The 25,177-nt window shown below is 43.7% G+C and overlaps 1 protein-coding gene across 3 annotated transcripts in view; it reads right to left on the reverse strand.

The window, feature by feature from the left end:
- Nucleotides 1-25,177, reverse strand: part of Fpps (Farnesyl pyrophosphate synthase) — a 152,145-nt gene that overhangs the window by 40,845 nt on the left and 86,123 nt on the right. For 2 of the 3 annotated variants that reach the window (XM_068364162.1, XM_068364161.1), the window contains exons 7-8: nucleotides 5,474-5,506; nucleotides 188-259 (exon numbers count right to left, since the gene is read on the reverse strand). In XM_068364162.1, coding sequence (XP_068220263.1) covers nucleotides 188-259; nucleotides 5,474-5,506 — 105 coding nt within the window. The remainder of the gene's footprint in view (nucleotides 1-187; nucleotides 260-5,473; nucleotides 5,507-25,177) is intronic. The other variant, XM_068364163.1, reaches the window with a different exon arrangement.

Below are 25,177 nucleotides of genomic sequence, written 5' to 3' on the forward strand. Positions count from 1 at the left end.
TGCACAAGAACAATTATACTTTTTGGCAAGTGAGACGAGTTCTCATTTATGGGGAAAGACTCGCCTTACTTTCTACATTTCAAAATTTAATTAGCCTACCTAAGTCTGTTTTAAAGTTTAAGGCTAGTAATTCATAAGTACTTGCCTTTTGCAATTAAGAAATAAGTAATTGAAAAATATACAGTACCTGGAAAAACTGTCCCATTTCTACTAGAATGGTGCGTGCTTGTCTGTGTAGCTCTCTATCAGTAATACCAGCCTGAAACAAAGTAAACCATTGATATTAAAACAAAATATGCAGTTGTTTACAAAAGCAAAACAAATATTCATGAATCACATAAGATTAGAATAACAAGTACAAAAAATATAAATATAAAGTAAATGAGAGGAGAAAAGGAATTATAATTCTAAAAATCACAATGAAAGAGCAAAATCACTATCAAGAGGGGAATTTATCACCAGCATTGTGGTTAGTGTTGTGTGGTCTCCAAGGACTTTCCTGCGTACAACTAAAATAGGGACTTCCAACTAACTCTCAACAACCATCAACCATCTGCTTACTGTATATTTTGGCTTCATGGAGTTCTATTTCTTCTAATTTATTGAGCAAAGGCAACCGACTACCAAGTTAAGTACAGTATCTTATTTCAGTTTTTTTTCTTTTTGCTATGTTACCGTTGTAATATAAAGAATTCTTTAGGTTAAAGTGCTGGAAGTTGAGTAATAGCAAGTTTATCATTCAATTGTTTAATGTCACTGGCTCGATGGGTAACCTTAGCTTTCTTGCTTGTCTTTCTATTCCAGTTTGGGTCTTAGTTATCTGCCCTTCAAAGTGTTTAGTTTGATAATGTTTTCCTAATTGATTCATGAATTATATTCACTTTAAGCTTCATCCGGTGTAGCCTATATGTCCCTTATTTCATAACTACAGTTGAACTATCAAAGATTATCGTTTTAATAACCGGCAACACTCATTGCAACTAATTTCCTCAAATAGATGAGTGCCATTTATAACCAGTTATGAAGTGGAAAGGGACGTTAACTTTGTCGCCTAGGCTATATAACTATGGTTAGGCTAGTATAGCCTTATTGGGTTTAGCTAGCTATTTACAGTCAATATATTACACTTATTAGTGATTGCAATTAGTTTACTGTTTTAATGTTAGATGAATCTCAAAACCAAGTGTTTCTTTACTTGTTGCTGGTTAGTACTAATCTTGGTGAAGTTAGTCTAGCAGAGGGATTTGTTTGGTTATTAAGCTGTATTACATGCATTCTATAACCTTGATAATACAGTTGATTGGTAAAGTGATAACCTATTACTTAGACAGCATTCTCACATACATGAAAAGATTTGAGTATTAAATATTGTGGAGGGGGGTTGTTCCTGCCCTCCTCCAACTGGATATATGACCATGAAATGAGAGGGCTGACCGGTCAGCCACCGCTTTTAGAAGGTAGTTGTTCTTCTGTATTCATCTGACATAGGTATAGAAGGAAGAGAAGAGTAGTATGATGGAATCACATGAGGTTATTTAAATCTCTTCCAATTTCTAGATTTTGTAAGCTCACTTAATGATGTTTTGTTGCCAAACCTTTGGCTTAGTACACCTTAAGGTCATTATAATATCAGGGCTATGATAGACTATAGGAGGGGGATGGGAGATATACAATCTTTTTTAGGATGTTAGTTTTACAATCTTTTTTTTAAAGACGATGAATGACATTAAAACAAAATGCATCAGGGATGGATGTGATAACCTGGCTAAACTGAAATGAGGTCACAAGTTTTGTTGGGTGCATTTTGATGTTTTTGCTGAAAGAGGTCAGGGTTTGGGACCCTGAAAAATATTCTGTTTGTTTGGGGTGGATTAATATTGCACCGAGTACGGATCCTGAGGGGGAAGACCTAAGAGCCAAGGCTGTTTTCCTTCTTTCAATGTGTGTGAAAAGAATTTCTAAGATTGTGGGGCCTGCTGAATACTGTATTTACTCAGTAAGAATCTCAGAGCTCTTATTAGTCTTGATCTACTTATTTCGGCAGTTAGGTGTTTCGGAAATGGGGTCATAGTGGTCCAGGTCTCTATCCATGTCCTAGACTTCAGATCTGGGACAACCTAAGACTCCTCAGAGGAGGAAGCCTTACTGCATGGTTCCTCAAAGGAGGTTTTGGGTTTCTCAAAGAAGTATCCTTCTGGGGCCATATTGATTACTACTTTGCTGCCTAGGTTAGATCCAAGTCAGGATTCCACTAAGCATGTTACCGGTCCCTCTAGATTTGGTTCACATGCATCTCATTAGGACAGCAAGACCAAAGTTTATAAAATTTGGAGGAGGTCGAAGTAATATTCAGAGGAAGAAAAAGACGAGAGAAAGAATTTTATATTTGAACAAGGGAAGCAATTTCCCTAATCTTAAGAGCCTCTTGCCCGTCTCAATGCTTCAACATGAAAATATTTCCTGTTGAAGCACAATGGCTTTGACAAGGCATTCTCTCATTAAGAGGGCCTACGAGAGGATCATCTATAATCAGTCTCCTCAGAAGACGAATGGCCAAAGTTGAGAAACTCCCTTGGGAGCATTCTGCAAAGAGCACTTATATTGAGCTGAATAGATATGTAAAGATCTACCAGTAGTCTGTGATGAATAACTTTCATAATTTGAACTTGTACAGTAGTTTGAAAAATTTTAATCACTTCAATTCAAATAAATGATATAATCCTAAATATAAAGAAGAATATAATCAATGGTGCAGAATGCAAGGCCTACTTTAACGGTGGCAAAGGTTAGGCACTCGCTTACTGGACCTCCCAACCGGAAGAGCAAGAACTAAAAGGTGCTTCCCTCAGGAAGGAGCCAAGGAGAACTTCTCCCTCCAAAGCCTCTGAAGGTAGATTAAAGACTCTGCAAGACCTCTGACAACAATGGAAGCAACTGCAGGATGGACTAGAAATTCCAAGGCAGACTGAAGAAGCAGGAACTTAAGGGCGCTTCTCTCAGAAAGGGCGTCAGCAAGAAGACTCACCCTACGAAACCTTGGAAGGAATACTAGAGACTATGCAGCTTCCATGCAGATACCCGAGTCCTCTGTCGGAAGATCTAGATATACCAAGATTACCTGGAGAAACAGTAACTGAAGGGTGCCAAACAGTCTGGTGCCTAATGTCTGAATCTTAGAAACACTGGGGGCCTCAATGTCTTGATATGATGATAGGTACTGTGCTTAGCATTGACTGTAGGCATCTGGCATGTGTCTTGGAGAAGAATCTCCCTCCAAAGCCTCTAAAGGAAGACAGGAGACAAAGCAGTTTCCCCATGGACACCGGAGCAGTCTGTAAGAAGATCTACAGGTTCTACAATGATCTGGAGAGGCAGCAACAGAAGGGTGATTCTGTAGGGAAGGGTGCCTGGGAGAACTCACTCTACGCAGACTCTGAAGGAAACTGGACACTACAAAGCTTCCCCATGGACACTAGAGGTGTCTGTAGGAAGATCTAGAAGTTCCACGATGAACTGGAGAGGACACAACTGTATGGTGCCGCGAAGACCCTTCCTCTGAAGCCTCCAAAAGAAGACTAGAGCAAACGCAACATCTCCAAGGACCTCAGGGTGGTTGAAGGAGGGTCTAGAAGTTCAATAACAATCTGGAGAAGTAAGAATCAAAGGGTGCTTCTCTCACGAAGGCACCTAGGAGAAGACTCTCTCCGAAGACTCCACAGGTAAACTGGAGATTAATTAACTTCTCCGAAGACGCCAGCTGTTGGATGGTCTAGTTCGTAGACAACCTAATGAGACACACTCGAGAGGCTTCTAAGGGCAAGGTTGAAGAACCTTGGAGCATGCTCTGAAGAGCTAATGCTCTGGAGGAGACCTCAGGAAGGGCAAGGCCATGGGTTCCAAGTTAAAGAAGACATGTGCAGTCACCAGCAGCACCTCTTAATGGGAAGATCCTCTGGAGGAGAGACAAATCACCCCTGAAGGTCCCTGGATAGGTGAGGGAAGAACAGAACAACTCAAAGAGCTACTGTCTTCTTTGGAAAGGGCTGCTTCTGCACATGAGGCGGGGGGAGCCTCCACTGGAATGTCTGCCTCAAGTCCTAAGGGCTCCCACTTTAGCTAAAATAAAATTCCTCTCGGGAAGACGACCAAGGGAAATGAGAAGGAATCCCTACCTTGGGGAATGTCAAGGTAAGTGTTAAGTGAGAGGTAGAGGCTAAAACCCCTCAGGGATAAGCTCAAGGCCACAAAAGACATCTTCTCCAAAGACAACACCCCATATGAAGGGTCTCCAACTTCAGTTAAGCAAATGCCAAGCATGCAACTACACGGCTACGATCACACACTTTCCATGCAAAGCCCATGGATGTGGTCACAGCCTCTCCAGGAACCCAGGGAAAGAAACTCTTCTTACACTTGAAAAGGCATCAAACCTTCACCACAAACCTTTCAATAAACAATCCATAAACATGCTACAAAAAAAGAAAACAAAAATAAATTATGCAGAAAACTCCAGCCAGCAAAAACACATTCTCACTGAGGGTTAAAATCTAAGTGGTTTGTCAGTGAGCCTACTGAGGGCTGCTGCCTCACCTACTATCAACAGATAACTACCTACTGGACATTTACACCTTGTTATTAGCTTTAACTGCTGTATTCCAGGTCCAATGTTATCTATTCTCCTACATATAGGGGCGATGGTTTGTATTTGTGGAGGAACAAATACTCTCAGGTGGTAACTGGTCCTGTTATCTAAAATGTTATTGGCCTTATCCCAAAACTTTTGGAAATTTTGGCTTTAACAAAAAAATGAATAGTAGCTTTCCTAAAACTTTCTCTGTTGTCAATTCTTTGATGATTTGATTTTCCTTTGAGAACATAAATGGGGAAGAGTCCTGTTTGTATTGCAGCATGAAGGAGGCATGACAATACTTTATCTGCTACTCAACAGAATTAAGTTGTAATGTCAAGACCACAACTTTCACTACAAAAAGTAGTTCCTATTATTTCTTTGTCATTTATAAGTAATTTTCTACAGCTTTATAAAACCAACTAGTAAACTACTATTGTACCTTAAAAGATACACCATTCACAATTGTTTAGTAGATATATACAGTATCTATTTAGCTATCAATTCCATTATCAATATTTTATGAGATTGCTACAATATTAAAACTATTTAAAACACGATAAATCAATGAGTCCCTAACTAACTAAATTTCAAATTTTACAACTAATCCTGTACATCACAATAATATATCTACCAAGAATTGAAAAGGAATTTAATCATTAAAATTTAAAGTAGAACCTTTCTATTTATTAAATGACAAACATAAGCACAAATTTTTAATAGACACATCTAAAATCACTGTTAGAAAAGAATAGATAAAAAAGCAAGGAGAAAGAGAAGGATGGTATAAAAAAGTTAGAAATCTAGAAGATTCATACTTTAAGAGGTATGTTTCTTTTAGCTTACCACTCTCACGTTATCTGTATTTCTTATCCCCACCTGTAATTAGACAAAAACAAGTGTTCAGCATCCAGTAATTTTATAAATAAAAACAAAACAAAGCCAGATTATAAAAGAATATATAGTAAAACAATTACAACATACATCTATGAAGCAATACAGTATGATACATGTAACAATGAACGGCAAATTATCCCCGGTGGTATACTATACGGAAAAAAATAGCAGCATACACATTTAAAATACAAGTAGCAAAATCTATAACCAATATAAAAACTGCTAGAAACTCCACAATAATATTAATGAATACTAATCGGGGTTCTTAACAATTTCTCAAATCATTAATAAAATTGCTAACAAAATTATGATATACAGTAGACTCTGCTTAACAAATACTATTGCTAAAGATTCTAAGATAAAAAAAAACTTTGTTAAACTAACTTGAAAGTTATAAGGTAATACTACAATGGATTTCCCATTTTAAATGTCACACAATTAAAGTGAAGCAATTCATTACTACAGTATTATAATTACTAGAAATGTTGTTATTAATATGGATATTATCATCTTAATATTCTATTGCTATAATTACCAACATGGGAAAATTTTAAGTCGGGTAAATGTACTACATGTACAGTATATCAGTTTATAGTTCCAACCTTATTCAATAATATTTTACATATTGAAATGCACAAATAACTATCAAAAACTTCATTGACAAAATACAATACAATAACAATGGAAAAAATTGTGAGCTACCACATTTCCCACATTGAAAATTCTTCTCTTCAGCTACAGCCTTTCCTGACCCAAATAAAAATTGTACTTCCATAGAATGCACCCAAAAACCAAATGCACAAATTTAAAACCAATCTGTAGCATGCAAAAAAAAAAAAAATCAAAACTAAAGCAAAAGAGGAGCCTTAGATAGAACTACAAAATATTTTTATCAACTACCTTGGATTCTATTGCTAAATAGTCTTCTTAACCTACAGTGACTCCTATCAATCAAAACACAGTAAGGCCTAACTGGAAAAAACAGTGTAACAATGATCAATTTTTAAATTCAAGAACATTTCAGAAATATGACGACGTACGACAACAACTCTGAACTATAATTTTATAATACGAAAATATAACGTTACTTGTAACGAATGAAGTGACCCCTCCCATGCTCTTTATTGTTACAATAAAAATGTAATCATAATTATTTATGTATTATTATTATTAATTGATAAGCTACAACCCTAGTTGGAAAAGCAGAATGCCATAAGCCCAGGGGCTCCAACAGGGAAAATAGCCCAGTAAGGAAAGGAAACAAGGACAAAATACATATTTTAAGAATATTAAAATAAATATCTCCTATATAAACTATAAGAACTTTACCAAAACATAGGAAGAGAAATTAGATAGAATAGTGTGCCCGAATGTACCTTCAAGCAAAAGAACTCTAACCCAAGATAGTGGAACACCATGGTACAGAAGCTATGGCACTACCCAAGACTAGAGAACAGCAGTTTGATTTTGGAGTGTCCTTCTCCTAGAAGAGCTGCTTACCATAGCTAAAGAGTCTCTTCTACCCTTACCAAGAGGAAAGTGGCCACTGAACAATTACAGTGCAGTAGTTAACCCCTTTGGTGAAGAAGAATTGTTTAGTAATCTCAGTGTTGTCAGGTGTATGAGGACAGAGGAGAATCTGTAAAAAATATGCCAGACAATTCGGTGTATGTGTAGGCAAAGGGAAAGTGAACCGTAACCAGAGAGCAGGATCCAATGTAGTACTGTCTGGCCAATCAAAGGACCCAATAACTCTATAGTGGTAGTATCTCAACGGGTGGCTGGTGCGCTAGCCAATCTACTACCTATTCATTGGTATTACTGGTAATATTTAGACAGGAAAGCAGATGAGGCTGACAAAGCTATGAATTCAGGGAGTGACTATGGTGTAAGAACTGCTAATGGAATTATTAATGAAATCTCTACTGAACAGAGAATAAGAAGCATATAGATCTGTTATAACAGAAGATGAAGAAAGGCAATGTCAGAAGGAATGCTTTAGGGAATTCACTAATAGGAGATATGAAGGGAATGATTTGATTGATATACCTGAAGCTGTGGAAGACCTTGATGTGCCCATGAATAAATTCAGTGTCTTTGAAGTCAAAGCTATCTTTAAAAAACTAAAGATATGGGAAGCCCCTGGATATGATGGAATAACTACCGAGATGATGTTGGTCGAAAATGAAGTGACTCCCAGAATACTTACAAGATTATTTTGTAGAATCTAGCGTGAAGAGGCAAAGCCTGATGAATGGGGGCTAGGATTGTTGGTGAAAATAGCAAAAAAAGATATGACTGATTGATATAATTACAGAGGCATCACACTAAGGTCAGTTGTCATAAAAATATATACTGTAGTAGGCTCATTCTAAAGAGACTAGAGAGAGACTGATGCAAAGCTGAGAGATTGACAAGCAGGATTTAGAAAAGGTAGAAGTTGTACTGACCAAAGTCTCATTTTAAGACATGGTAGAGCAATGTGTAGAATATACAAATCAACTTTTGATGGCATCTGTGGACTATGAAAAAGCCTTTGATAGTGTACACCAGCCAATCTTATGGAGGGTCCTGCATCATTATGGAGTTCTTCTTAAATATGTTATTTTCCTTAGTAAAATAAATTTTTGAATATACTTACCCGATGATCATGTAGCTGTCAACTCTGTTGCCCGACAGAAATCTAAGGTCGGGATACGCCAGCGATCGCTATACAGGTGGGGGTGTACACAACAGCGCCATCTGTGAGCAGGTACTCAAGTACTTCTTGTCAACAAGAACTCAATTTTCTCCTCGGTCCACTGGTTCTCTATGGGGAGGAAGGGAGGGTCCTTAATTTCATGATCATCGGGTAAGTATATTCAAAAATTTATTTTACTAAGGAAAATAACATTTTTCAATATTAATCTTACCCGATGATCATGTAGCTGATTCACACCCAGGGTGGTGGGTGGAGACCAGCATACATGTTAACATTAGAAGCTAAGTATCCCGTATCTCATTTTAGCAGTTATTCAAAATAACAAACATAAAATAAATAAGTACTGTACCTGGTAAGGAAGTCGACTTGAACCATTACTCTGCCTTTTTAAGTACGTCTTCCTTACTGAGCCTAGCGATCCTTTTAGGATGCTGAGCGACTCCTAGGTGCTGAAGTATGAAGGGTTGCAACCCATACTAAAGGACCTCATCACAACCTCTAATCTAGGCGCTTCTCAAGAAAGAATTTGACCACCCGCCAAATCAACCAGGATGCGGAAGGCTTCTTAGCCTTCCGGACAACCCAAAAATATTTCAAGAGAAAGATTAAAAAGGTTCTGGAATTAGGGAATTGTAGTGGTGGAGCCCCCACCACTAATGCACTCGTTGCTACGAATGGTCCCAGAGTGTAGCAGTTCTCGTAAAGAGACTGGACATTCTTAAGATAAAAGACGCGAACACTGATTAGCTTTTCCAAAAGGTTGCGTCGAATATATTTGCAGAGATCTATTTGTTTAAAGGTCACGGAAGTTGTGACAGCTCTAACTTCGTGTGTCCTTACCTTCAGCAAAGCTTGGTCTTCCTCATTCAGAAGGGAATGAGCTTCTCGTATTAACAGTCTGAAAATAATAGGATAAAGAATTCTCTGACATAGGCAAAGATGAATTCTTAACTGAACACCATAAAGCTTCAGACGGGCCTCGTAAAGGTTTTTAAAATAGAACTTAAGAGCTCTTACAGGACATAATACTCTTTCTAGTTCATTTCCAACCATACGATAAATTTGGAATATCGAACGATATTGGTCAAGGCCGAGAAGGCAGCTCGTGTTTGGCTAGAAAACCAAGATGTAGAACATGTAGCCGTTTCGGATGAAAATCCGATGTTCTTGCTGAAGGCATGAATCTCACTGACTCTTTTAGCTGTGGTTAAGCATATCAGGAAAAGTCTTAAAGGTGAGATCTTTCAGGGAGGCTGATTGAAGTGGTTCGAACCTGTCTGACATAAGGAATCTTAGAACCACGTCTAAATTCCAACCAGGTGTAACCAAACGACGCTCCTTCGTGGTCTCAAAAGACTTAAGGAGGTCCTGTAGATCTTTATTGTTGGAAAGATCTAAGCCTCTGTGACGGAAGACTGATGCCAACATGCTTCTGTAACCCTTGAAAGTGGGAGCTGAAAGAGATTGCTCTTTCCTCAGATATAAGAGGAAGTCAGCTATTTGAGTTACAGAGGTACTGGTCGAGGATACGGATACTGACTTGCACCAGTTTCGGAAGATTTCCCACTTCGATTGGTAGACTCTAAGGGTGGAAGTTCTCCTTGCTCTAACAATCGCTCTGGTTGCCTCCTTCGAAAAATCTCTAGTTCTCGAGAGTCTTTCGATACTCTGAAGGCAGTGAGACGAAGAGCGTGGAGGCCTTGGAGTACCTTCTTACGCGTGGCAGACGTAGCAGGTCCACCCTTAGGGGAAGAGTTCTGGGAACGTCTACTAGCCATCGAAGTACCTCGGTAAGTTATTCTCTCGCGGGCCAGAGGGAAGCAACTAGTGTCAACTTTGTCCCATCGTGAGAGGCGAACTTCTGCAGTACCTTGTTGACAATCTAGAACGGAGGGAATGCATATAGATCTAGATGAGACTAATCTAGTAGAAAGGCATCTAAAAGAACCACTGCTGGGTCTAGGATAGGTGAGCAAAGAATTGAGAGCCTCTTGGACATCGAGGTTGCGAAGAGATCTATGGTTGGCTGGCCCCAGGTGACCCAAAGTCTCTTGCATACATCTTTGTGGAGGGTCCAATATGTCGGAATTATTGTCCCTTCCTACTGAGACAATCTGCTAAGACATTCAAGTTGCCTTGGAAGAAACTTTTTACTAGTGAAAAGTCTAGACCTGTTGAACAGGAGAGGAGGACACTTGCGAACTCGCACCATGTCAGAGAGTAGGTCCCTCCTTGCTAGGAGATGAACATCAAAGCAGGGAGTTGTCCGTGTTCACCTCCACTACTTTGCCTTGAAGGAGAGACCTGAAGCTTTTCCAGGTCAGACATACTGCCAGAAGCTTCTTGCAGTCAAAATGCATTGTCCTTTGACTCGAGTTCCATAATCCCGAGCATTCCCTACCGCCTAAGGTCGCACCCCAGCCTACGTCCGATGCGTCTGAGAAGAGAACGTGATTGGGAGTCTGAACAGTCAGGGAAAGACCCTATAAAAGGTTGATAAAGTCCTTTCATCAAGTCAGACCAGACTAATCTTCCGGAAACCGGGATCGAGACTGCTTCTAGCGTCTTGTCCTTTTCCAGTGAAGAGCTAGATGAAACCGAAGAGGACGGAGGTGTAGTCTTCCAAGTGACACCAATTGAACCACGGATGACAGTGTCCTAACCAGACTCATCCACAGCCTGACAGGGCTGTGTTCCTTCTTCAGCATCTTCTGGATGGATAGCAGGGCTGGGGGTTGATCGTCTTGTTCAGCCATGTCCTCATCAGAGGGTTCCTCATCCGAAACTGATGAGGAAACGGCAACGGAGTGGGCAACGTCTGACTCGCTGAATCCGGTCGCACTGGTGGATGCGTGACGGAGCCGGACACAAGATCATGGTACTGCTGCACAGTCTGTGAACTGTCAACCATGGGGATGCGAGGAAGTACAGCGACAACCCAAAACTGTCTAGACTGTCTGGGTAGTGCAGACAACCCCTTATCGGGTTGCTGAGGTTGCCGCACTGCGTCACAACAAGTCACCTCTGCTGGTTGTTGAACGTCTTCCCAGTGACACACTGAACGTCCACAACCACCTCCGAGAGTAGCTAAACGTCAACGTGCGACTGGCAACCCACACTGGGTCGCACCGGTGGAGGAACCATCTCAACTGGCGGACGTGAGTAGGATACCTCAGCGTCAACAGGGCGTACAACCAACCGGTAGGAAGGTCGTTGGCAAGAAGGTTCTTCTCCGTAAAAAATCCTCTATCAAGGACTAAGCTTGGACTGCATGTCTTGCAACAAAGCCCAAGGTCTATGGGAGCAGGTGTGGCAACAGACGGGGTTAGCGACTGAAGCGGAACCATTTACCCTCCCTGGAAGCATGTTATGCTTTAATTAAAGTCCATAGGAGGCTAAGCAGCTTAAGGCTCCTCTCCAAATGACAGAGTCCTCAAGGGAATATCAAAAGGAGGGAGAACAGCACTTTCTCATCTACAGGAACCATGTCCGAGAAAAGCTAGGTTATCTCAGTGAGGGTTTCACTGGTGCATAAGCAGCAGACCAGAAGGCAACGTTATGAAACTGCTTGACAGTCTGTGAACTGTCAAAAACTGAACTGTCAACCCCAACAGGTGCGTGAGGACATACAGCACTGGTGTATTAGTAGCACACCAGAAGGCAATGTCATGTAACTGTTAGACAGTCTGTGAGTTGGCAACAACCAAAGCTGTGTGGGGAAGCCTCAACTCCTGACTGACTAGTTTGCTGCGGGCGAGTGGCGGTAACCACAGTGTGTTGCTGAGGCTGACACACCGTGTCAAAACACGGCAGCTTGTGGTAGCTCACGCACGGCAACGGAGAGCTCCGTGTGTCTGTGGGAGTCAGCATGCGTCTGGCAGGGTCGACTGCGCATGGGTGGAGGAGCTCTCACAACAAGAGTGTGGGAGCAGGCAGCCATGCCGGGCGCACAACCGTGGCAGGCTGTAGGCCAACGGGTGCATCGTCAACCTTCTCCGCAGTCGGAGTGTGGGAGCTGGCAACAACAAAAGCGGAGTGCTGGTGTGTGGGAGGGACTGCCGTGGGTTGCGGAGCATGCCGCATTGTGGCAAAACACGGCAGCCTGACAGCACCTTCCCACTGCTGATGCGGTAGCTCACGCATGTCAACGGAGGGTGCAGCATGAACATGCGTCTGGCAGGGTCGACTGCGCATCGGTGGTGGAGCTCTCACAGGTGGAGTGTGGGAGCAGGCAGCCGCAGTATCTGCTGAACGCACAACCGTGGCAGGTTGTAGGTTAACAGGTGCAGTGTCAACCTTCTCAGCACGATACTCCTGCATGAAGGAAGCAAGCTGAGACTGCATATCTGCAGCATGGACCACTAGGGTCTAAAAAAGACGGCAACAAACGGAGCTACTGTCCGTTGTGACTGAGGGTCTAAAACAGCTGGTGCAGCAACAGACGGAGTTACTGCCTGTTGCGGTACCACCTTGCCTCTCTCGGAAGGTGTGCTGCGTGCAGTCGTCGAAGACTGCAGCGAGTCCGAACTGACCCAGTGGCTACACCTAGGCCGTTGGACTTGCGCGGAAGGGACCGACCTGCACTTAAAAGCTGCAAGATTTGGTCCATGGTTTCTGCGAGAAACCTCTTCCGCAGACGAGGAATAAATGGGCTCTCTCGTCTTTGTGTGGGTGGGGTGATCACGTCGGCAACGTGTGTAGATACACCCGAAACCACGGAGGGAAACGTCTGTTCGTCGATCAAGGCCTGTGGAACCCATAAGTCCTTCGACATTACTTCTCCCCTGGGCATGGGAGCTTGTAAGAGGTATCGGACTAGGTGAACAACTGGCACGAACAGACGAACCCTCGAACGCAACACTGTAACACTTTGCGCATATCACTTTATCACTTTTGATTTTCTGTTTGCACTTATTTCACTGAACTCGAAACTTTAAGTGATTTGTACCTGAAACACGCAATCCTATCCTTCATTAAAAGGTAGTAATTGCGAAAACAGTTTTACAATGCAACAGAAAAACATAATGAAAGATAAAGAATTCAGTGGCTGGAAAAGAGACTAAACACTAGATCAAATAAACTACGTTTAAAATCTCTCACCGCATAAAGCCTTGGAACAAGAATAAAACTCTAGAAACGTTTTACCTTCTTCCCCTATAGCGACTAGGGAGAAGAGTAAAAAACGAGAACAACGTTACCCGCTTGAACGAAACGTTTATTCTCCTCTCTCTCCCTCCGTCTCTATCTCTCTCTCTCTCTCTTGACTTAGAACCTGAGAGATGAGCCCAATTATATATCGTTAAAACATATTATTTGTTAAAGGAAAAAAAACTGAAAGGTTTCCCAAATAAAAAGTTCCTTTATTAGAATTAAAACCATTTAAGCTAAGAAAGAATGAACGAAACGCTAGAATCGGTTTACTCTTACTGCAACGTGAAACCGTGAAATACTCTCTCTCTATCGTAACGATAGAGCTCATGTTGAACGTTCTGAACGTCAACAACTGCGGAGACTAAACTAAACGTTAGTTCATCTTTGAAAACAGTACGAGACTATCAAAGAAATTCTTTCAAAAACATTAAAATTAAAAAAGTATAAATTCTTAAAAGGAAATACGATATGACGGGCTCAATGTAAATTAACTTCGGTTCCAAGAAAGGACCGCCTACTATTAGGAAAGGTCGCATATAAACAAACATAAAAAAGGGATTTTGACGTAGAAAAAATCTATTTCTGGGCGAAGGACCTGTGCTGCCCAGTGAATAAGCTCCATTTAGCACTTATTCTTAGGTAATTTACTGCTAAATATACCAGAGAAAAAATGTAAAGGAGTGCTAGGTTAACTAGCTCGCTCACCTATTGATGTCGGTATAAAATTGGGCGTATATTCCAGAGGTCCCGCACTATTTAGATTAATCCACGACAGAGAACCCCAATAGAGGAGAGCCGTTCAACCTCACTCGGTACTACTACAATGCATACGCTCAGAACCCAACTCCTTAGCACCCAAAGTTTGGGGACTCCAAGGGAGAGGAGCTGGGAGGGTTCACTGGGCGGCACAGGTCCTTCGCCCAGAAATAGATTTTTCCTACGTCAAAATCCCTTTTCTGGGCTCGAACCTGTGCCGCCCAGTGAATCTATACAAGAGAAAAATGTCACCAAACTTGCAAAATAAAGGAAAAAACATAAGCGTAAGAGAAATACAGGATGCTTTAATCAGAGATGAGTACCAAAAAACAATTATAAGGGTATCTTAAATATGAACATAAATCCAATAAGGTAGGTATAATAATGCCGTGAGTGATAATATATACAGATACTCAGGAGCATAAAATTTACAAATATAACAACAGTATTCAGGTGCGAGACCAACGAATACAATAGGGTATAAATGAGGCAGGTAAGAGGGAGAGATAAAGAGTCAAGGCATTAACCTGAGTTACTCGTGAGTAACTACGCTCCCTGCGGCTACTGTAGAAAATTTTAGGGCTTCCAAATGTTTAAGGTAGTGTTTCTTGAACACTGACGGTGATTTCCACCCTGTATACCTGGAAAGGTCTGTAAAATTCATGTGGTGAAAGAAGTTCACCGAGGTGGCAACCGCCCTGATATCATGTGCAAGAGGAAAAGAGTCAGGGTTAGCTTGTTTAATAAAATACAAAATTTGTTGCCTGATCCCTTTAATAGTAATGGTACCGCCTTGTTCTCTAACGAATAGAGGCCCCGAGGAGTTAGAGGAGGTCCGGGATAGATAAGACCTAAGAGTAGTGACAGGGCACAGCGACGGATCTTGCGTGAGGGGAACAATTTTCCAGGAGGTCCATCTGTTTTGAGGGTCTTCATTCTTAGCCAAAAAGAATTTGTTAGGAGAAAGAAGGACCTCTCCTGAAGGCAGAAAGTCAATATGACCCGGGTCTCTCGACAAGGCTGCCAATTCAGAAATTCTTGCCCCGGAAGCCAAGCTCACTAGAAAAAGTGTTTTCCTGAGAAGGGGCATGTAATCACAAGAACTGTTAATGGTATCAGAAGCCAATTTGAGTACGTCATTAAGAAACCAGGTCACCGGGGTAGGACGAGTAACCGGTTTCAGTCTGGCACAAGCTTTCGGAATTGAAGCTAACAAAGAGTCGGTTAAGTCTATGTTAAAACCCACTAGGAAGATCTTTTTCAGAGCCGATTTAATAGTGGTGATAGTATTGGCTGCCAGACCTGATTCTAATAAAGATCTAAAGAAAGTGACTGTAAGGTTCAAGTTCATACAGTTCACGTCTAAGTCTATTAAAAATTTTGCCAACTTTTTAACTGCAGAGTCATACTGACGGATGGTGGAATCCCGTTTATCCGATTCTAGGAACAAGGTGTTTTGAGGATCAATATTGGCACCATGCATAGCCGCAAACTTCATAAAGTCCATAAAGTTAGGGCGCTCTGAATGTTTGAGAAAGCGTACACAACGCGTGTTTGTACTATCTGAGACAGAACCGGATTGGGTATCGGGTGAGGGTATAATCTCAACTCCCGCAGGAGAGGATACCAGTTGCTCTTGGGCCAGTTGGGTGCGACCAAGGCTACTTGTCCCTTGAAGGATCTCAGTTTGTCTAGAACTTTCAGCAAAAGATTCACCGGGGGAAAGAGATAAATCTTTTCCCAGTTGTCCCAATTCTGTGACATGGCGTCTGTGGCGTAAGCCTGAGGGTCTAGATTGGGAGCCACATATACTCTCAATTTGTGGTTGGATTCCGTGGCGAAGAGGTCCACTTGGAGACCGGGAACCTGAGAGAGAATCCACCGAAATGACTTTAGATCGAGTGACCATTCCGATTCTAGAGGGGAGGTCCGGGACAGGGCGTCTGCCACTACATTCCGGACTCCCGCCAGGTGGACAGCTGAAAGATGCCAACGGTTCGAGGCTGCTAAGGAGAATATGGCTACTAGAACATGGTTCAGAGGGCCTGACTTTGACCCGCCTCTGTTGAGGCAGCGGACCACCACTTCGCTGTCGAGGACCAGACGAAGGTGTTGTTTCTTGGGAAGAGCGAGACGTTTCAGGGTTAGAAGAACTGCCATGGCCTCTAGCACATTGATGTGAAAATGGCGGAACAAGGGAGTCCAAAGACCTTGAACTTTCTTGAGCTGAGAATAGCCGCCCCAACCTGATAGGGATGCGTCTGTGTGAATGATTAATTCCGGGGGCGGAAATCGAAGGGGAACTGACTTTGACAGACTGTTTGCTCTTGTCCAAGGAAGAAGTCTTTCCCGTAGAATGGGAGGAAGGCGGACTTTCCTGTCCCGGAGCTTCCGGTTCGCCCTCGAACGCCAGACACGATTGATATCTTTCAATTTTGCCTTCAGAAGAAGATCCGTCACTGAGGCAAACTGAAGGGACCCCAGAATCTTCTCTTGAAGCCGTCTGGAACTTACTTTGTCTTTGAGAAAGCGTTTGGTGTTCCTTGCAATCTCTAACCTCTTGGGTCTGGGAAGACACAGAGTATGAGATATAAGATCCCATTGCAGGCCGAGCCATTGGAACTTCGATTTTGGAAGAAGACGGGACTTCTTGAAGTTGATCTGGAAGCCTAGAGATTGAAGATAATGGATGACTTTGTGAGTGGCTTTTAGGCAATTTTGGGAGGTGTCTGACCAAATGAGCCAGTCGTCCAGATAGGCTACTACTTGAATCCCTTGATTCCTGAGTTCCTGAACAGCGACTTCTGCTAGCTTTGTGAAGATCCTTGGGGCAATGTTGAGCCCAAAAGGCATCACCTTGAAGGAGTAACTTTTGTCCCCTAAGCGAAAGCCTAGGTACGGATGGAAGTGTCTCGCTATCGGGACGTGATAGTAGGCGTCTGTAAGATCGATAGAGGTGGTGACGGCCCCACGGGGAAGTAAGGTCCGCACCTGCGAGACGGTAAGCATTCAAAACTTGTCGCATTGAATGGACAAGTTGAGAAGGGATAGATCTAGAATCACTCTTCTCTTGTCTGAATCCTTCTTCGGGACACTGAACAGCCGACCTTGAAACTTCAGATGTTTCGTTTCTTGTATGGCATTCTTTTGTAAAAGATCCTGGACAAATTCGACCAGGTCCGGAGTGGAATGTTGACGAAATTTGTTCGGAGGAGGAGGTCCTTGAATCCAACTCCACCCTAGTCCCTTGGAGATGATACTGAACGCCCAGGGACTGAACCTCCATTTGTTGCGGAAGACATAGAGCCTCCCCCCTACCTGCTGCACCTCAGTATTGATTTGAGGAGTTGCCTCCACGTCCGCCTCGGAAGTTCTTTCCTCTGCGAAAGGCTCTTCCCCTGCCTTTGTTCTGGTTAGAGCCACGGTGGTAGCCTCTACCTCTACCATAACTCTGGGAAGAGCTATGAGCCTCGAAGGACTGGTTAAAGGCAGGGGAAGTGGCGGAGGCACCAGAAAGCTGGCTCTTAGGTAGCAGAACGGTGACATAGTCATCCGAAGGAGCCCGAGAGGTGGAAGGCTGTGCAGGGGCAACAGAAGATGGAGGAAGAGGCAGCCGGAAGTTGGATGAAGCACTCTGTTGTTGCCTGAACTGGGTGGAGGTATATGGTCTAAGCTTCTTCCTACCCCGGGCTTGATAATTTGCGGGGTCATACTTGCGTTTAGGGGTCAAACCCCAACGGGCTTTAAGGCTCTGATTAACCCTAGTGGCCTCCGCCAAGACTTCCTCTACGAGATCCTCGGGGAAAAGATTTGAACCCCAACAGGAGGACCGGATGAGTTTATTAGGTTCATGCCTAATCGTCGCCTCAGCTAGAACATGCTTGCGACATCTGCGTTTAGCAGTAGCGAAGTCATACAAGTCATAATATAACGACTGTAACGTAGCCTTGTTGAGAGACTTAAAAATACTCTCCGTATCGTAAGTCAAGGCTATCGACTCCGTGGATGTGGCCAGGTTTAGAGTACGGCCCACACGTAGGCGGGAATCATATTCCTGTTTAATGAGAGATTCCGGGAGACGGGGAAGCTTCTCACTAAACAAGACTGAGGCACAGTCTGCTGCAAGCTTGCCGGAGGTAAAGGTGGTATGGACGTTGTCCCAACACTCAATACCTGAGGGAAGAAGGAGGGAGATTGGATCCACCTCTCGGATGGGAGGCAAGGGCTTCTCCTCCAGAGCATATTGAAAGGCAAGCTCTGCCACCTTATTGACGCATGGAGTCAAGGTGGTCTTGTCCATTAAGAACATCGTAAAGGAGCTTTTATGAGGCGTCAGCATGGTGTTAGTGCAGCCGATGTCATTAAAAAATCTGGCCCAAACAGATTGGGCTTGCTCCTTCGGGAAGATGACCGTCTCTTTGGGGACCTTGTCTAATCGGACTAAAGCTTCCTCGGTAAGTCTGGCATAACCATGAAATGGAAATGCCAGACCCGGAGGAAAGAATTCAAAGTCCTCTAGAGGACGAGTGCCAAGGCCCTCCAGAGTCAACATTCCGTCTGAGAACGGGGAATGAAGAGCCATCCGCCAGGGGTTGTTCTTGGCAAACGGCGGGAGCTTAGAGGCATCCGGTATGAGAGAGCTTTGGACTCTCTCCGGAGCTCCTTGCTCTAAAGCCCCAATTCTCTGACCGAAGTTAGAGAACATCGTGTCCATCCTCGACTGCATCTCCGAAACCAACTTTGCCTGCATCTCCGACACGATGCGAAGCATAGCTGATTCGGAAAGGCCCGGGCTAGCAGCAGGAGGGGCGGAAGGAACTCCCGGGTCGTGAGACTTAGAGGAGGAACCAGAGGTCTTTGAAGACGGGTTCGTATCATGTTTAGAGCCATGAGAAGTCTTGTGAGGCTTGCGAGCTTTGGGTAAGGTCCTTGAAGTAGACTTATCCTTAGGGGGAACCGGGTATGAAAGTTGAGACGAATCACGGTCCCCAGAAAATCCAAGAAAGGAAGAGCGATCAGAAGAAGAAGAAAGAGCGGGGCTGAGGATAGGAATCTCAGCGCCGGACACACCTGCCTCACTTACCACCCTACCTGTATCCGGCTCGTCTAGCAACATTGGTTCGACGTCCAGGTTCATGGAGGCAACATTGTCCTCCAGACCTCCGGGGGCGTCCGATGGATCTTGCTCTGGGTCGATGAGACCCGTTATAGTGGCATCAATGTGGGCAATGATGGGAGCTGCCACATGCCTAGCCACAGCAGCTGAAGACTTGGCGTTGGGGTAAACCATGGTGCAGTAGTCCTCAGATAGGACGTACGGCCGCTTAGACTTTACATTCCGGGCAAACCCACCAATCCACACCTTCAGTGTGGCCCGAGCCGCAGACTTTTGCTCCGGGGATGCCTGAAATAATAGGGGGAATTATAAAAGGGAGACTCCCAATGGTCCTTCAAGACCATAGATATCTTACTAATAGTAAATAAAATAAGAAGGCAATATAGCCAACGGGACTCACCGAGTCAGATCCAAGGGTAGTGATGAGGTCGAAGCAAATCACACAGTTATCCGGGTGCCATACCACAACGTCTTCCAGTTGAACCCCACAAGGGGCGTGAGATCGGCAGACGGAGTGGCCACAAGGCTGGTGCAGAACAGCTGCACAGGCCGGCGTCAGACAATGCACCATCTGTAAAGAGAATAGTATATGAGAAACTGTAATTCTCTTAATTAGGGGCGGGTCTGGAGGACCCGGGCCTAACATAGGTCTAACACAAGATTAGAGCTTAACTGTACTATTCTTTAAGTGGCCTAACATAGGTCTAACACAAGAATAGAGCTTAACTGTACTATTCTTTTAAGTAGGGGCGGGTCCGGAGGACCCGGGCCTAACATAGGTCTAACACAAGATTAGAGCTTAACTGTACTATTCTTTAAGTAGGGGCGGGTCCGGAGGACCCGGGCCTAACATAGGTCTAACACAAGATTAGAGCTTAACTGTAAAAAATAAAAATAAAAATTTTTTTTTTTTTTTAATTAGGGGCGGGTCCGGAGGACCCGGGCCTAACATAGGTCTAACGCAAGGTTAGAGCTTAACTGTAATATTCTTACATAGGGGCGGGACCGGGGGTCCCGGGCCTAAACATAAGTCTAACTTGAAACTAAAGTATAGCCATCCATTCCGGTCAAGCCGGGAGCATAAAAAAGGATGCAATAACAAGGAATTAAGACACATAGTGTCTGATTTCCCGGGGTGGGGTAGACCCCGGGCCGGGAAATAAAGGTATATTCAATACCAATTCCTTTAGAGACTCCGGGTAGTGAACTGTCATATATAATCATCATAGGAAATGTTATAAAATAATAGGGGGGCGGAACTGTAACTAAGAACTGCCAATCGAACCCGGAGGGTTTCGTATAACAGAAGCCAGAATGAAAAGTGAATATAAAATAGGGTGCACCGGGATCCAACTCTGTTGACCGGTGGCCAACCAGACTAGACAGGGACTAAACCGGCGGGCCACCCGGAGGACAAAGTCCATAAACACTTAACTACCCCCTCTAAAAGGAGGGAAGGCAACGGTCCCTTAGTGGAGGGGGGAGAAGCCTAGCCTCCCACCTAGCTAGAGGGGGAGCGTGGGGGAGGATCACGTGATACGAGGCAGCAGGGCTACCAACTGACGATCCCCAACCAGACAGATCAAACGGAGTAATGGCACAAATATTCATTATAAAAATAATAATAGCGTTAAATATATGAATAAACACATAGAAAATTTTTGGGCAAGGCATGCAACATAAATAATTAAATCACAAAAGACACACCTGATGGCTAAAATAACATTGCCGCCTTAGCACGGTCGGCAGCCATAGCGATACGTAAATGATATCGGCCCAAAAATTGAACCACGAGGATTCTAAACGCTAAATAATGAATATTCACAATAACAAATAATATTTGATAATAAAAATAATACACATAGTAACACCGCAAGTGAAAATTAAAAGCTCTCAAAAACAGGAGTACCAACTGTAGTGAAATCAAGCAAGATCGGTATGAACGAAGAGAATAAACTCCTATAATATAAATATTAAACGATCTAGGTTGCTCAAAACACAGTAAAACCCAGCTTGGTACTTAACTTAGACGGTGTCTCCTGGGAAACCGACGAAGAAGCCATAATTCACTAGAAAATATCCAAAAATCGAGAGCACTAGAAAAATGCGGGTTACTTTGCACGTTGTGCTAAAAGGAGTTGGGTTCTGAGCGGATGCATTGTAGTAGTACCGAGTGAGGTTGAACGGCTCTCCTCTATTGGGGTTCTCTGTCGTGGATTAATCTAAATAGTGCGGGACCTCTGGAATATACGCCCAATTTTATACCGACACCAATAGGTGAGCGAGCTAGTTAACCTAGCACTCCTTTACATTTTTTCTCTGGTATATTTAGCAGTAAATTACCTAAGAATAAGTGCTAAATGGAGCTTATTCACTGGGCGGCACAGGTTCGAGCCCAGAAATTAATTTTTATAAGTTTATAATAAATGGAAAGTTAATCGAAGAGGCCTATAAATGGCGGAGAGATATAAAATAAATAGCAAAATTACCAAAAACCTAAACACACTTCCGTCTAAGGGAAGGGTCGGTCATGTAAAAGTGAAAGAGAGTCCATACTCTCTTCGTCACCAACACTTCCGTCTAAGGGAAGGGTCGGCCATTTAAAAGTGAAAGAGAGTCCATACTCTCTTCGTCACCATAATAAATCTATCCAAAACGAGTTCAAGTTTTGAAATGAAGATAAAACCCCTGCATAGCGAAAGCTCAAAACTGGAATAGTGTACTTCACCAAAACGTTGTGAAAACAAATCCAGTTAGGGACGGCGTATTTAGTAGGTCTTGCCTGTGGCACGACAGAGGAAAAATTGAGTTCTTGTTGACAAGAAGTACTTGAGTACCTGCTCACAGATGGTGCTGTTGTGTACACCCCCACCTGTATAGCGATCGCTGGCGTATCCCGACATTAGATTTCTGTCGGGCAACAGAGTTGACAGCTACATGATCATCGGGTAAGATTAATATTGAAAAATGTAAATTTGATTGTCTGTTCATAAGCACAGCAAGGGTAAAGTTAATGTTAGTGGAGTCCTATCACATGAATTTCCAATGAACAGTGGAGTATTCAAAGGGAAAGTGTTTTCACCTATGTTGTTTATCCTCTTCATGGATTTTGTAAAGCATAGAACAGTTGTGGATGGTGGAGAAGGATTGGACTGGATTGGTAACAGGATATTAGCTGACCTAAAGTATGCGGATGACACTGTCCTTATTAGCAGAACACCACCGGACTTCCATAGCTTGCTTACCAGAATGCATGAAATATCACATGAGGTTGGGCTCAGATAAATAGAAGAAAGACAGAGATGATGAGAACAGAATATGTAATGGAAAATGAAATCTCATTGGAAGGAGAATAGATTAATAAGGTAGAATCATTTAAATATTTAGGAACTATTATCTCTAATACAGGATCTTTAGAATTTGAGTTTAATGATAGATTGAAAAATAAAAAATTTTAAGTAATTTTTATTTTTCCTAACATACTTACCGAGAACTACTTTCTTAGGAGTTACCTGTAATCTCCTCTCTACCGACCAGAGTTTTGTGTAGTATACCCTACGCCCGTTTTCTATGGAGGGCTAACCCGGGAGTAAGAGAACGTGCCACGAGGGTAAACCCGAGCTAGGTCGGCGTCAGCTTGGGTCCCGTTAGCCAGTAAGTTCCTCGGATGTTGCAACAAGTCCCTGCAAGGGCAGAAAGGCACTCGGGGAAGGTAGGGAGGGCCATTACCCGAAAGTAGTTCTCGGTATGTTAGGAAAAATAAAAATTACTTAAAATTTTTGATTTGTTCCAACACAAATACTTACCTCAAATTACTTTCTTAGGAGACTTACACTTTAGGAGGTGGGAGTGCCTTCCTGACCTTCAGACCCAGCAAAGCGGACGCCAAGTAGCCTAGATATGAACTAGGTCCTAAAAAAAAACTGGGAAACGAACGGTTGGGTAAACTACACAAAGAGCTCACGTTAGTGTCTAAGTACTCACCCTCTGAAAAATCTTCTGATGTTGAGTCCAGTAACAAAGTTGCAGAGACGTGTTCTTCATTGGTTACATAAGTGTGGTTATCTCCGAGAGGGATAGGAAACGGGGATTAGGGTGAAAAGGAACGAACCTGTGTCTCCTGGTTTTGCTATCCACGATTATGCCTGGGGCTTCACCGTTAAATCACTTGGAGCGCGGAGATGACTGTCCTAATGGAGAACCCGTCTAAAGACCTTCTTGAGTAATCCTTGAGGTAATGGGCAGTAAAGGTCGACTGGTTCGACCAGGTGCCCGCCCGAAGGATCTGGCCCACTGCCATGTTCTTCTCAAAGGCTAAGGAAGTGCAAAGTCCTCTGATGTCATGGGGCTTAGGAGTACCTGGCACGGCCAGTCCCTCCTCCTTGTAGGCCCTGGCAATAACTTGTCTCAACCAAAAGGATATGGTATTCTTCGTTACCTGCTTCTTTGTAACACCTGTGGAGACGAAAAGGCTCTTGATGCCCGGCCGGAGATGTGCAGTCCTCTCAAGGTATTTCCTAATGGCACGGACAGGGCATAACCTCAAATCCTCTGGATTCCCAGCCCTAGGAATAGCTGGCAGAGAGAACCCCTCGAATTTAGGATCCCAGACTGCTGGGTTCTGGGTTTTTGCCACGAACGAAGGGACGAACTTGAGGGAGATTTCTCTCCACCCCTTCGAATGAGAGACGTCATAAGACAGCCCATGGATCTCACCTACCCTTTTCGCAGAGGCCAAGGCCAACAAAAAGACCGTCTTGAGAGTGAGATCCCTGTCTACAATAACCTTGATTGGTTCGAACGGGGGGCTACTTAACATCTTCAGAACCCTAGCCAAGTCCCACTGAGGCACCCTAACAGTTTGAGGAGAGCAGGACTGTTCAAAACTCCTGATAAGCATAGAGATGTGTCTAGAGGAGCCCAGGTCGACGCCCTTCAGAAGGAAGACTTGACCCAAGGCTGTGCGTACTCCTTTTATAGCTGGGATTGACATCCCTATCTCGTCTCTGAGATATACTAGAAAGTCTGCGATATCTGGGACTGAGGCTTTGCGGGGTTTGATGCTCTCCGAAGCGCACCACTTCGTGAAAGAGGCCCATTTCGCTTGGTAGATCGCTGCCGACGACCTTCTCAGGTATCGCGACATCTTCTTAGCCGTTCCTGACGAATATCCTTCCTTCCTCAGGAGGCGCTCGATAGTCTCCAGGCGTGAAGGCGTAGAGACTGTGGGTTGTCGTGGAACCTGAGAAAGTGTGGCTGTTGTAGAGGATCTGGCCTGTCGGGGAGTGGCCACGAAGGATGGCTTGCCAGGTCTTTTAGGTCTGCAAACCACTCTCTCTCCGGCCACCAGGGCATTACCAAAGTCATCCTTAAGTTCCGGGCAGCCCTTACTCTGTTGAGCACTTGCCTGATCAACGTGAAGGGGGGAAAAGCGTACACGTCTAGGTTGTCCCATTTGTGCTGAAAGGCATCCTCCAAGGCTGCCTTTGGGTCTGGGACAGGAGAACATTACGCGGGGAGTTGTGCGTTCAGCTTGGTTGCAAAGAGGTCCATCACAGGGGAGCCCCACCGTTGAATGATGAGCCTGGCTACTTCTGGGAGGAGGGACCACTCTGTTCCTACTATCTGATCCATCCTGCTGAGACCGTCGGCTAGGACGTTCTTCTTCCCGGGGATGAACCTTGCCAATAACACTATCTGGTTCGCCTCCGCCCAATCCAGGATCTCTAGGGCGAGATCGCACAACTAACTTGATTTTAGGCCTCCTTGCTTCTTTATGTACGCTACTACTGTGGCGTTGTCGCACATCAACGCCACAGTGTTTCCCCTTAGTAGATCGATGAAGTGCAGGCAAGCTTTTTGGACTGCCTTCAACTCTAGGACATTGATGTGTAGGCCTTTCTCCCCGTCCATCCAGGTTCCTCTCGCC

This window comes from Palaemon carinicauda, chromosome 41 (genome assembly GCF_036898095.1).
Source record: "Palaemon carinicauda isolate YSFRI2023 chromosome 41, ASM3689809v2, whole genome shotgun sequence".
In the NCBI taxonomy this organism is placed as follows: Eukaryota; Metazoa; Arthropoda; class Malacostraca; order Decapoda; family Palaemonidae; genus Palaemon; species Palaemon carinicauda.